The 13,134-nt window shown below is 30.0% G+C and overlaps 2 protein-coding genes across 2 annotated transcripts; both read left to right on the top strand.

The window, feature by feature from the left end:
- The first annotated feature begins 1,899 nt into the window (after positions 1–1,899).
- Positions 1,900–4,790, top strand: LOC137833277 (rac-like GTP-binding protein RAC1). Its single transcript, XM_068641638.1, has 7 exons — positions 1,900–2,293; positions 2,954–3,041; positions 3,124–3,233; positions 3,314–3,377; positions 3,928–3,992; positions 4,126–4,191; positions 4,274–4,790. Exons 1-7 carry the CDS (start codon positions 2,195–2,197, stop codon positions 4,373–4,375), a joined length of 594 nt encoding a protein of 197 aa, XP_068497739.1. The 5' UTR covers positions 1,900–2,194; the 3' UTR covers positions 4,376–4,790.
- An 18-nt stretch (positions 4,791–4,808) lies between these two features.
- LOC137833281 (ubiquitin-conjugating enzyme E2 28-like) lies at positions 4,809–6,731 on the top strand. The gene is made up of 4 exons (XM_068641643.1): positions 4,809–5,640; positions 5,729–5,856; positions 6,163–6,267; positions 6,360–6,731. Exons 1-4 carry the CDS (start codon positions 5,571–5,573, stop codon positions 6,501–6,503), a joined length of 447 nt encoding a protein of 148 aa, XP_068497744.1. The 5' UTR covers positions 4,809–5,570; the 3' UTR covers positions 6,504–6,731.
- The last annotated feature ends 6,403 nt before the right edge of the window (positions 6,732–13,134 follow it).

The raw sequence follows: 13,134 nt of genomic DNA on the forward strand, positions 1-13,134 counted from the left end.
AGTGTTTCCAGAATTTGTCTTCACTTCATCCTTTTTGTTCCTTCTTTCTTCCGTTCGTCTCTCTTCTCTCGGTCACTTGTGTTTTACAATTACGTTTCGGTCTCTCGATATTTAGGATGGAAACACTCTAAAGATTAAGTCAGTATATATGTTAATTAACTCCTAAAAAAGTTAAAAAACTGAACTAAATATTCTATCTATTTATACTACTTGTTAATGGGTTTATTGGATATGTTACATCATTTTAATCCTTCTATTTATCTTTTATTAATTATTTTTTGTACTTAATTTTCATTTTTATTTCATGTGTGTCCCGTTCCTTACTAATACCGACACTTATATGTCATTTCATGTAATATTTTCACTAACGTTTACACTTGTCTTTATCTTTTTTAGATATCTCGACTTCTCGATTTGTTTACTTTTGATATGTTCGTTTTAGTATCTATTTTTAAAACGGACAGTATATAATGATTGAACCTAATAATTCTATCTTTCAAATTTGAGGTTAAATATATAATATAAAATATTTTTATCATAATATCCGAAATATAATACATGTAAGAAAGGTTAAAGAGAATTGTTAATCCGTTAGGTGAGGACAAGAGAGATAGTGTGAGACGGCTAATCAGAATTAAGAAAATGAATATTTTCTTTATTCACACTAAACGACGAACATTTTACAAATATTTTCACATGCTATTCCTAGGTATTAACTTTTTTCATATAAACGAGAGATTCTTAACAAGTGCATCACACTTAATATATTTTTTAAAAATTAACCTAAAAGTCTAATTTACGTCGTCGACTTTACCTTTGTATATATTAAAACAGGTACGTATATAAAAGACAAAAAGAATGATTTTGATTTGCAGGAAGCTCTATGAACAATGAAACATGGCTCACACTAAAGGCAATCGCAGTTGCAGCAAGAGTGGATGTCCTCTAATAATGCCTCTTTTGCATAACAAAATCTTTATTTTTATCTCTATTTTGGCTATAAATAAAATTATTAAATAAAAAATCAATTTAAAAAATAAAAATAATTAATTATTATAATAACTAAATTAAAAATTATTTTAAAAATTAAAAAAAAAATATTAATTTCTAAATTAGTTTTTATTATTGATAAAAAAAAATTAAATTAGTATCTAAATGATCATCTAACTGAGATATCGTGTTGCATAGTGATAGTTAACATGAAAAATTTTATAAAATAAAAATAAAAATATATACCTACATAATTTTTTTATATCAAATCATTATTATTTTAAAAAGTATATTTTTTAATTTTAAATTAAACTGAAATGATATAATATATTCGTGAATGTTTGTATGGAATAAAAATTAATTAAAGCTTTATACATGAATCCGACAAATAGGTGTTAAGTAGGATTGGTTGAAAAGTGGGTGTGAGTGGTTTATTTCTTCAACTTGAAAATCATTCTCACAACATTTTTAATATTTTTCTCTAAATTTTATAATTTTAATAAATTTTAAATAATAACAATAATGAATTTTTTTAATTTCTTTTACCTTCAAAAACATTAATAAATTCCTGTTTTCTTTTACCTTCTAACATCAGAGTTCAAAATAACAAATAAAACTCTTTCTTATACAGAGATAGAGATAGATAACTAGTATCCTAAGAAACACAGGTTAATATTTGCCAAACACTATTCATATCACACTTACTTTTATTTAAAAGAGTTATTCTTAAGGTAAGATATTTCTAATATAGTCTTGTAAATTAGTATAATTAATTGATACTATTTACTTAATTATTTATTAATGCAAGACTCCCATATGTATAATATGTAATGGGAATTTAAGGATTTATGTAAATGTTAAAATATCTTATAAAAGCTTATTTATTTAGTTTGGATTAGTTAATTTGATAAAGGCATTGGGGTGAAGGTGAGGGGAGTTGGTGGGGGCATATTAAAATTTGGTAGTCTAAGATATGAAAGATGATGAATTTGTGGCATAACAAAAACAATAGCTGGCAACTACAACATGCAGGCCCAGCTCCAGCAGTACACAAAATTCAATTCTTTTCCCCTTTCTCTAATACCCTTTTCTCCTTTCTTCTCTCTCCCTTCTTCTTCTTCCTCCTCTCCTTGAACATGCACAATTCCACTCACCATTGCCACATGAACCATTAGTCTTTATCCTCCCTCCAACAATCATACCAATGAGTGCCTCCAGGTTCATCAAGTGTGTCACCGTCGGTGATGGTGCCGTCGGCAAGACTTGCATGCTTATCTCCTACACCAGCAACACTTTCCCAACGGTCAGTGCCATTTCTGTTTTTACTTCTCTCACCCCAAAGAAAAAGCTCCACATTTTATGTGCTCTTCGGGTTCTAACTTACTGGGTTTTCAGACAATGACAAAATATGGGTTGGGGATACTTCTGACCTATTTGTTCTTGCTTTGTAAGAAATGGGTTTGCTTGTGTTCTTCGTAATTCATTTCCTTTTTGGGTGTTTTTGTTCCTAGGGTTTTATTGGTTCTGTTGTCCTTATCTTTCGTTTAGAGTTGCTGATGTTAAGGTTTCTTTTAAACAGACTAAACATGGATTTTTTTTTTCGCTTTTTTTCTCTAGTCAATTTCGTATGCCCTTCTTAGAGAGGACCGTTGAAATAGGCCTGTTTGTAATTTGGGTGAAATGAGGAAAAAAAAAAATCTTTGGTTATATCTTGGATGTTGATTTCAATTCCTAGATGCTGTCCTTTTGCTTTATATGACTCCACGGCGGTACAATGTATCCTCTCACATGCTTTGCTGAAATTGGTATCTCGTGACTTAGATCTTTGTTTTTGGGATTGATGTAAGGATCTTTAAAACGATTTTCTTTATGCTGTTTGACTTGCAATTGACTGAATCATGGGGATGACTTTGGGATGCAGTAATTGTGACATCTTGTGTTTCTTTGTGATTCATTGCAACAGGACTATGTGCCGACTGTCTTTGACAATTTCAGTGCAAATGTAGTGGTGGATGGAAGCACTGTGAATCTTGGGTTGTGGGATACTGCTGGTAAGTATAGTTTCCGTGTTCTACTTACTGTATTTTGGGGAGTGTCTTGTCATGGTTATAATGTTTTAAACTCATGGAACAGGCCAAGAAGATTACAACAGATTAAGACCCTTAAGCTATCGTGGAGCAGATGTTTTCCTGCTTGCTTTCTCTCTCATAAGCAGGGCCAGTTATGAAAATGTTGCCAAAAAGGTAAGCTTGGTATTTCTCTTTCTCTTATTTCTTTTTTTCCTCTCTTATCTGGACTAAAATTTTGCTTCCTTCTTTTCCAGTGGATTCCTGAGTTGAGGCATTATGCTCCCGGTGTTCCAATTATTCTTGTTGGAACAAAACTTGGTTAGATTCTTGTCCTTTCGTTACTTTCTCTAATTTTGTGACACTGTTAATGGTGCTCCTTATGTGGTAGATAACATTCAGCATAACTGTAGTTCCATGATAAACCCATGATATTTTGAAGTTTCTACATTTAATGATGAATTGCCTTCTTAAACTCACGTTGTGTATCACTCACTGTTTTATAGTGAAGAATTTACTTGTTCAATAAACCCAACCTCTAATTATACCTTAATTCTATCATCTGAAGCTATCGCGGTTACTTGATTGGTTGTTATTCAGTAGAGAAGGAAATAATGAAGTTCCTTCCTGTATTACAAACCTACCCCAGTTGTGAGTTGTGACTTAACAAATAATTGGTTAGCATAAGGCAATTGCAATGGTTGTTCTAAACTCTGCATGAGTGGTTACTTACTAATAAAAGCTTGAGAAGTCTGGAGTTTTGAAGTGTATTAGGGAGTGTAGGAGGAAAGAGTGCGCATAGTTAGTACACAAGTGGCTTCATGATTTATCAGAATCTCAATTTCATGACAACCAAATCATTGTCTTATAGATCTTCGGGATGATAAGCAGTTCTTCCAAGATCATCCTAGCGCAGTGCCCATCACCACAGGACAGGTGCTTGTTATTTGCCAGTACTTCCTTCAATTTGTTTTCGCATTTTCTTTTACTGTTTATTTCTTTTAGCCTTTATTTGTTGTCCACACTACGGGCATGAACTTAGTGGTCTGATTTACTTTATTTTCTGAAGGGTGAGGAACTGAGAAAGCTCATCGGTGCTCCAGTTTATATTGAATGTAGTTCAAAAACACAACAGGTTTGCATATATGTTCTCTGAATCTTTAAAAGTTCTGAGGTTAAAGGAAGTCAACCTTATTGATGTTGGCCTTTGAATACAGAATGTGAAGGCTGTTTTTGATGCGGCCATCAAGGTAGTTCTCCAGCCCCCAAAGCAGAAGAAAAAGAAGAGAAAGGGGCAAAAGGCATGTTCCATTTTGTGATATTCAAATCTTAATATAGTAGTTTGCGAAGGATGACATGACTTTAGTCTTTGCCATTCTATATCTTATACTATTTCCAACCTAGATGAAGGAATCACCGCCTCCAACTGACCACATCAAGGTTCGCTCAAAAGCATCAAGCTATTTGTCTAATTGTCTCTGGCTGTAGGATCTGTACAGTCATAATTTCAATATGTTTGGCGTGCGCATATGTTGGCTGTTTTCCTGTTGTATTGATTGTTATTAGATGGACATTTCCAGCAGTGGACACGGGTTCTATTCATGTTGTAATCTAATCTAGGAAGTGCTTGCATGCATACGTGGCTTTGAATATGAACTAAGTATATGTAATTAATTATGTTAGCTGCTTTAACAGCCTGGATATAGTTGGTTTGATTAAGGTTTCATTCTTCCATTTGTTTGTTCCTATTAGGGTGACTTAGCGAACTAGAATGCTGTGACAATTGCAGCCTCAGGCTGGTAAAACGAATTTTCAAATGCTATCTTAACTGATAAGCAATGAAAGGAATATTATTGGAGCTGTCAACAAATTTGTGCTTGCACCGTTGCGCAGGAATATACGTTATTTTGAAGGATTCACAAAACAAGACCAAATTTATCTTTGACTTGTCACCAGCTTTATCAGATACTCAACGTGTGGACTGTGACCATCGACTACCAAAGTGTGGATCTAATTTCTTCTTTTTGGACGTGGTTTGTCCAATAACTATTTGTTTTGGCATCGATGCATTTGACAGGGGAAGTGGTACCAGAAGCTAAAATAAAGTCTTAATTTACAAAATAGTAAACTAAACTATAATTATGTCTATGTAGATTCAACATTTAGCTTTGATATAATACCTTAATGAAGAATCTTATGGTGTGAACCATTCTTCCAAAGATAATTTGATTGACAGCAGGAGGTTGCAAAATACTATGTAATGTGGCAAACAGCTTTGGTTCATTCATTTCTCCCATCTCTAAAAGTTGAATGATCATTAGAATCTTATCTTTTTTTTCGTGAGGAATATATACTGTGCCCACTTCCGTTGGTGAATGGAACTCTTGATTCTGTTCAATCTCCCTACTCTAGCCATTAAATAGCCTGCAACATGCTTTGTTTCTTGTAGTGTTCTAATCATTTTGGCTTCCCAATCCTCCCTGCTTCCTCTTCTACGATTCTAAAATCACGTGAATGGCATCCAAGAGAATACTGAAGGAGCTCAAGGACTTGCAGAGAGATCCACCAACTTCATGCAGTGCAGGTAAGGAGGTTGAATGAAAGTTGAATTGCGTTATTAGCTGCAACCATACTGCAGTGTAGTGTGACATGCTTGTTATGGCGGATTTCAGGGCCTGTGGGCGAGGACATGTTCAACTGGCAAGCAACCATCATAGGTCCAAATGACAGTCCTTATGCTGGTGGCGTTTTCCTCGTCATCATCCATTTCCCTCCCGATTATCCCTTCAAACCTCCCAAGGTATACACCAAAAACTGTTACTACTGTTTCTGACACCAATTCTCTTTATTTCAGCTAAACTTTCATGTACAAATGACTATGGATAAGCAAAGAGTCTCTTCCTTTGCCATATTTGAAGGTGGAAAATCTGTTTTTCTAGAGCAATACACATAAGCAGCCATATATATGGGCATAGATTTATATATAAACATATAGTAGCAAAATCATTAACAAAATCATATTTTCTTCAGTTCAGAATTCTAGTAACTGGTATTTATTGTGAAGGGCTGGATCTGATTGCTGCTTAGTATTAAAAACTATTTTCAGGTGGCATTCAGGACCAAGGTGTTCCATCCCAACATTAACAGCAATGGCAATATTTGCCTGGACATACTCAAAGAACAATGGAGTCCTGCTCTCACCATATCGAAGGTCATTTTGGGAGACCTTTACTCGTTGATGTCATTATTATTTTGTTTCTGTGTGTTGTAAATGCTGACTGGTTGTCAAAAATCATGATGCAGGTGCTGCTCTCTATTTGTTCTCTGCTAACGGATCCAAATCCTGATGACCCTTTGATGCCTGAAATTGCTCACATGTGCAAGAGCGACAAAGTCAAGTATGAGTCCACTGCTAGAAGCTGGACCCAGAAGTATGCCATGGGCTAAAGATCTCTGCCCTCTTGCCTCCTCCAAACGTTTTGGAATTATCTTTTTGCTCTTCAAAAACCTTCTCTTTTATAGTATCATTATTCATTAATATATAGATATGACCGTGAAGTTGGTATTGTTGAACAACTTGTATACATATGAGAATTGTTCCCAAAGGCTTTACCTTTGTGATTGCAGCTTTGCTCTCTATGAATAAATGCTACTCTAATTTGGAGCTTTTCTATATATTCCCATTAAAAATATACCAAGGCTTAACAGTCTTGTATTATATTTCAAATGATGCATCTGACTTGAAAAACAATATGTATTATATTTAAATAAAGGTAGCAATTATTGCATAATATATGCGATTAATGTTCTGATAGACAGTGTCTCCTTTTAATAAATGCAACATGCAATATGAGCATCTTTAAGAGCAAACATTATTAGCACGCAAATGAAATTCGAAATTAGACATTAGTGAGGGCATGTCAAGCACGTAAAGCTACATGGAATGTCCTAATGACAGGATTTGATGGTATGTTTATGGTTGGCGTTATTGCATAAAGAATAAGGCTTACACCATCATATTCTTGGACCAAATAATTCTCTTGCATCGTTACAAAGTTGCAGTTGAGTATGCCACAACACCTTTCCCATATGTGATAGCTACCAAAACCCTCACCATTATCAGGCCTCAACTGCTTCCATCTTCTTTCTTTCCATTCAACCTCCATAACTTTTTTATTCATATGCAAACTTCTACTGTCTTTTTTTCTCGATTGATCGTTACATTTTACCAATCTGTTTTCTAATTTCATTGTTCAATTTTACACAATTTTAATGAGAGGCTCTAAACTAATTACTGACAGACACTTATCCTATGTAATTTTCTGTCGATAAATCTAAAATTGTTTGTAATAATAAATAAAATTTTAGGTAAATAAAAGATTGTGATTTTCTTCGTTAGTCATATAAATATATATATATATATATATATATTACAAAAATTAGGGGATTTTTTCTGGGGTTATCTTGTTATTAGTTAAAAATATTTATTTATTTTGTTAATAATTAATTTTTTCACTATAAACAGATCTCTCCTATTTACATTTTTTCCATGCACATGACTTGAATCTAGTGATCTTGTTTATGAGATTTGAGCTCTATTAAGATGACATGGTCGTAAACTAAGATACTCTTTTTTTTTTCTTTTTTTTTAAAATTAAGTTAATGCTAGTTTCTTTGTTTTAATTAAAATACATTTAAGATTTATAGTTTACGTTTAGGGTAAAATACATAAATTAGATATTTGGGAAAAAAACTTTTTTTTTTTACGTTTTCTTGTAATTTTCAAAAACAAATTCTAAGAAAATATATCATAGAAATGTTTTTCTTCCAAACTTATTCAAATATACTCTTAAATAAAAAATACATATAGTAAAAAATTTGAATCCTAATAACATCACTTTGAATAAAAAAACTACGCAGCCTATTATATATATATATATATATATATATATATATATTGGTATATAAAAACAAAATAAAATATAACATACTTTTAGTAATAGAAATCTATAAAGAAAGTATTTCAAATACTATTACAATGGCTATATATTTTATCTCTTGTAAATCTGACACCTATATTCTCATTTGTTCTCGTATTAAACTATGATGATTACACTCTAAGGCAAACACACATATAAAGGGTAATTTAACAAAAGAGAAAAAGCACATTATACTATTTCAAAAATTAATACCAGAATATTACATAGATGTATCATTTAGATAAATAAATCAATTACGTTAATTAACTAGTAAAGTCCTCAGATAAATATTTGAACCTTAATGATTTCCGAAAAGTTATATTCAACATTATGATTTGATACTAATACCTGAAGTATAATTCAAGGTATATTTGATAATTAAATTGTTCACTTTTAGATATTATAAATATTATTATATATTATAGATATTGTTATATATTTCTACATATGTAATGAGTTTACTCCCTATTTTTTATTTCTTTTCCATGTATTTTTTTTTATATAAATATAATCTTATGTATTTATGTGCATAAGGATTTATTCTATTTTTCTTTTTTTATTTTAATATGGTATTTAGAGCATAGGGTTAGAATTTAAAAAAAACTTTAAGAAACACGTTTCCTAATGACGGTTTAGCGAGGGAAACTGCAACCCTGGATAAATGACTTAATAAAAGTTTTAACCCTGTATAATGTAAAAATAAACTCCCGTTAAAACAATTTTTTCTTCTAATGTTACTTCCCACCTCCACTTTTTCTTAAGAACTAGAGCAAAGATCCATGTTCTTCATGTTATTGGGTTTACATGGCCTTCCTGATGATTATTCTCATATCCGCGCTCAAATTTTGAAATCTTCTGTTGTGTCCAATTTCTCTTCCACTTGTTCCACCATTTTGCGTGTGTCAGCACTACTAATATATCTTCTCCTGTTGTTGACTATTCTGCTTTAATCTCTCGGCGTAATGATTGTACTCGCTCTCACAAGCCGGGAAAAGGGTGTCACATGTGTGACCATTGTGACAAACTTGGCCACAAACTTTCCCTGGTAGTGTCTCATAACATATTTCGTCTCCTTTTGCCTTAGTTTCACTCTAACATTTGGAAACCAAATTGTACTAAGTCTAATTTAGGATTTTAGTATATTTTTATTGATGAGGTATTTTTAATAAAAAAAATCGTTATTGATTTGTTTTTTATATTTCAAATCTTTTACCATGAAATTAAAAATCAATTTGAAATTTTCATTTGAATTTTGAGTGTTGATAATGGGTCTGAGTATCTTTCTCATTCTTTTAAAAATTTTATGGCTTCTCATGATATTCTCCATCAAACTTCATGTGCTTATATATCCCAACAAAATGGAGTAGTTGAGTCAAGAATAAACATCTTGTTGAAACAACTCATACTATTTTAATCTATGGTGAGATTTCTCAGTCTTTTTTTAGTGATGTTATTCTTAATGTATTTTATTTCTAAAAAAAAAATATTTAATGATTTTTTTTTACTGAAATTATTAAAGACGAGGATGAGATATAACATAAAAAGGAACTTCCTTTTATTATTTCCAAAAACTCATCAAATCCTTGTGCAAGCAAATTTCCAAAAAAAAAGATAGAAATTTGAAGACAAGTAAAAATGAACTTCCTTAAGAAAACCGTCAAGTTTGATATGTTTATTGTCTTGTAGCCTCAAATTGGATGAGAGAGAAATAGTGTTTGACCTCATATGTTTTGGAGAGTAGAAAGAAGAAAAATGGAAGAACAATATTAGTTTTTACTCTAAAGCCATCTCCAATAAAAAAAGTCATATATTCACAATTATAAGTTTAACCTCAGTCTTATAAAATACACCATTAAAACATGTTTATGCAGTATAAAGAATTTTATTTTTTTTAAGTTTTGAAAAATGTAAATTCTAAATAAAAAAACTTCTAAAGTGTCAATTTCATTAAACTCACGCATATTAAAACAAAAGTTGTAAACAAAATCTTAAAAATTATATAAAATAAAATCTTATAGTATGAAATTCATATTATAGATGACCTAATAAACTAGTTGCCAAATAAAATATTAAAGGTAAATTAGTTAAAGGAAAGAATATGGATTTGATTTTAATTTTTAAAAGCAAGGAAGAAGGACCTTGTTCGTCCTTTTAAATTTGTTTGGTCAATAATCGTTTCAGTTGGTCATGCATCTTTTCAAAAAAATATAATAATTTCCCTTGATAAATTATTGTAGATGATTTTGTATTGGCTTTTAAACTTTGGTCTCTTTAATTTAATAATGAGTAGTTGTACTTTTTATAATTTTAATTTGTTTACATAAAAATATATAATTTTTTTGTAACTTTAATAGATCGATTTCGGTTCACATATTAAAAAAATGGCAATTATAATTCTATAGTTAATTTGTTATTGAATTTTTACAGCATTATAAATCCACAAAAGCATATAAGTACTAGTAATTATTTAATCTGTAAAAGTGAAACAGTTTAATATATAATATTAAATAAATAATAAATTATAGACGTTCATTATTCAAATGTTTAATACAGAATAAAATATACTGAATAATTAAAACTATACAAACTATATATTTTTTTAAAATCTATGCACTAAAATTTAACAATGAAAACTATAAACATCAAAGCCACTGATACTAAACTAAAAGGCCAAAAATATAAGTTTTAATGATTCTATATGTTTAACAAAAGAAAGTTATAATAGTTTTTCCTTTCTTGTAAAACATTATTCGCAGACAGTTTAGACCTCTAACTTTCACCAAACATTCTTAATCCCTCTCCATTAGAAAACTGTTAAAATGTTTTCACGTCTGCTTTCTTTTTCCAATAATTAAATTTGCTTTCTTTTCCTTTTATTCGTTCCTACCTCCATACTTATGTAGCATAAATACTGATATAGAGACTGATATGTATAATTTCTAAAATGTAGGACACGGAGACACATATCTATATACTTTATACTATATAATTATGAATTATATAATTTGAAAATAAAGATTTATGTGCACTAATTATGTTTCAGTATTTTTAGTAAAAAAATATTTTTTATAACTGGTTCAAAAAAATTTGTTCTTTATTTTTATAATCGTAATAAAATTTTATATAATAAATTTGAGTTTTTAGAAAGTTAATGTATTTTTCATTTTTAAAATTGTGTTACACCCGTGCTAAAATTGTCAGAAATCTAACAAATATTTTTTGAATTGTATACTTCACCGATACGTGTCTTACGAGTGTCATACAAATATCAGTGTTTAATACATATGTTTAACACGGATACATTATTTAAAAAGAGTGTCCGGACTTTATAAACTATATTATATAAATGATTTGAAATTGAAACATTGTATCATTTGTGAGTGTGATGAGATTTTAAAAGCAAATTCTTATTGAAGTTTGGTATGATATATTTAATAATCTCATATCATTTAACAATCGAAATCAATGATATTTTAAGTACTCCTTCATAAAAAAAATGAGTTTTTAAAAATAAAACTGTTACATCTTAAAATGAAAATAACTTATGAACGATGATTCTACATATCTCATCTTAACTGATTTGAAGTCTAAATAGTATGTTTAATCTATTATAGAGTAAATGCCTTTTCTTTTTGGTTGTTATGAAGAGGAAATGACAACTTAATTATGACACCAAAATGGACAGAAAAAGTGATAAAGAAAAGGTGAAAGTCCAGTTAGAAGAAACCAAACCACACCACACCAATTTCTGTTGTACCTAATATCAGATAAGGCAGAAGATTTGTGAGCTCATTTCTCACCAAAGAACAACCTCGCCTGACACAACAATACGTCAAATGTATTGATGTTGAAAGTTGAAAGGTTGTGCTTTAGACTTTGAATTTGTGGGGCCTGTTAAACAATCAGAATTTTAACGTGTTCAACTTTTATTTCATTCTCAACTTCAATTTCACCTTCTTAAGCAATTCATACATTAAAATATACTACGTCTTCTTCATTGTTCTTCAGTTAGGGCTGCTATTATATATTCTTCTAAGGGGAATACTGTGAGGTGCTGAAAAGAGAACAGTGAAAAAAAATTCAATAAAAAACGTGGGCTCCCAAATAGTCAAGTGTAAAAGCTGCTCGAATATCAAATTTATAACACAAAAATATGGATATACTTAGTGGTAAATTATAATTAATCTTGAACACAAAATATATATATATATATATTACTTACAAAATTATATACAAAATAAAAAATTGAAATCTTGATAAAAAATGATTTTTTTAATAATTTTGTTTTTTTATAAAACTCTTATGTTAACCTCGAAACTTCACGAAACATCTTAAATAACAACAATAATTTGTCACATTACATGAAAAAAATAAAATAACTACACTAAAATCTATATATTAATAAAAACGGTACATTATTAATATATATATATTAATAAAAAACTTTAAAAAAAAATAGATAAAAATCATACTAATGAAAATACTCTTTATAAATAAAGTCTAAGTTAGCAAGCTTATGAGCACGTACATTCCATTGTTAGAAACTCTAAACCTGATTTTTCAAAGTAATTAAGACAAGTGTTTCACATTCAAGTAACATTAGTCCTAGAGTAAATGCAACACAAATCAAAACAAAATTCAAACCATAAACCAGTAAAATTCATCTTTTCAATATAAAATTAAAAATCTACATAATCATAAAAAGAAAAATATTTTAAACTCTTTTTCAAATACTGATAGAGAAAATTTACTATTATAGACCTATAAAGAATTACTTAAAATAACATATGCTACTAAAATAAAAACTAAATAACATATTGGAAAATCTTGTATCTTACATTACAGACTAAAAAACAATTTAACATCACAAAATAAGTAATTGGGAGAGTTTATGGTATGTTTGAGAGAGTTACCCAAATTTCTCAACACAAAAATATAAGGGTTTAGGGTTTTTCTATTTAAGATATTTTCTTTCGCAAATTAGGGTTTTACATGGAGTGGTTAACCAATCGATTTCTTAAGATTCTAAAGAGAAGGAAGGAGACAAAATGGATTTTGTAGGCACAACACTGCCTGCACGTAATATCATTTGGTTGTGT

Source organism: Phaseolus vulgaris, chromosome 11, assembly GCF_000499845.2.
Source record: "Phaseolus vulgaris cultivar G19833 chromosome 11, P. vulgaris v2.0, whole genome shotgun sequence".
Classification (NCBI taxonomy): Eukaryota; Viridiplantae; Streptophyta; class Magnoliopsida; order Fabales; family Fabaceae; genus Phaseolus; species Phaseolus vulgaris.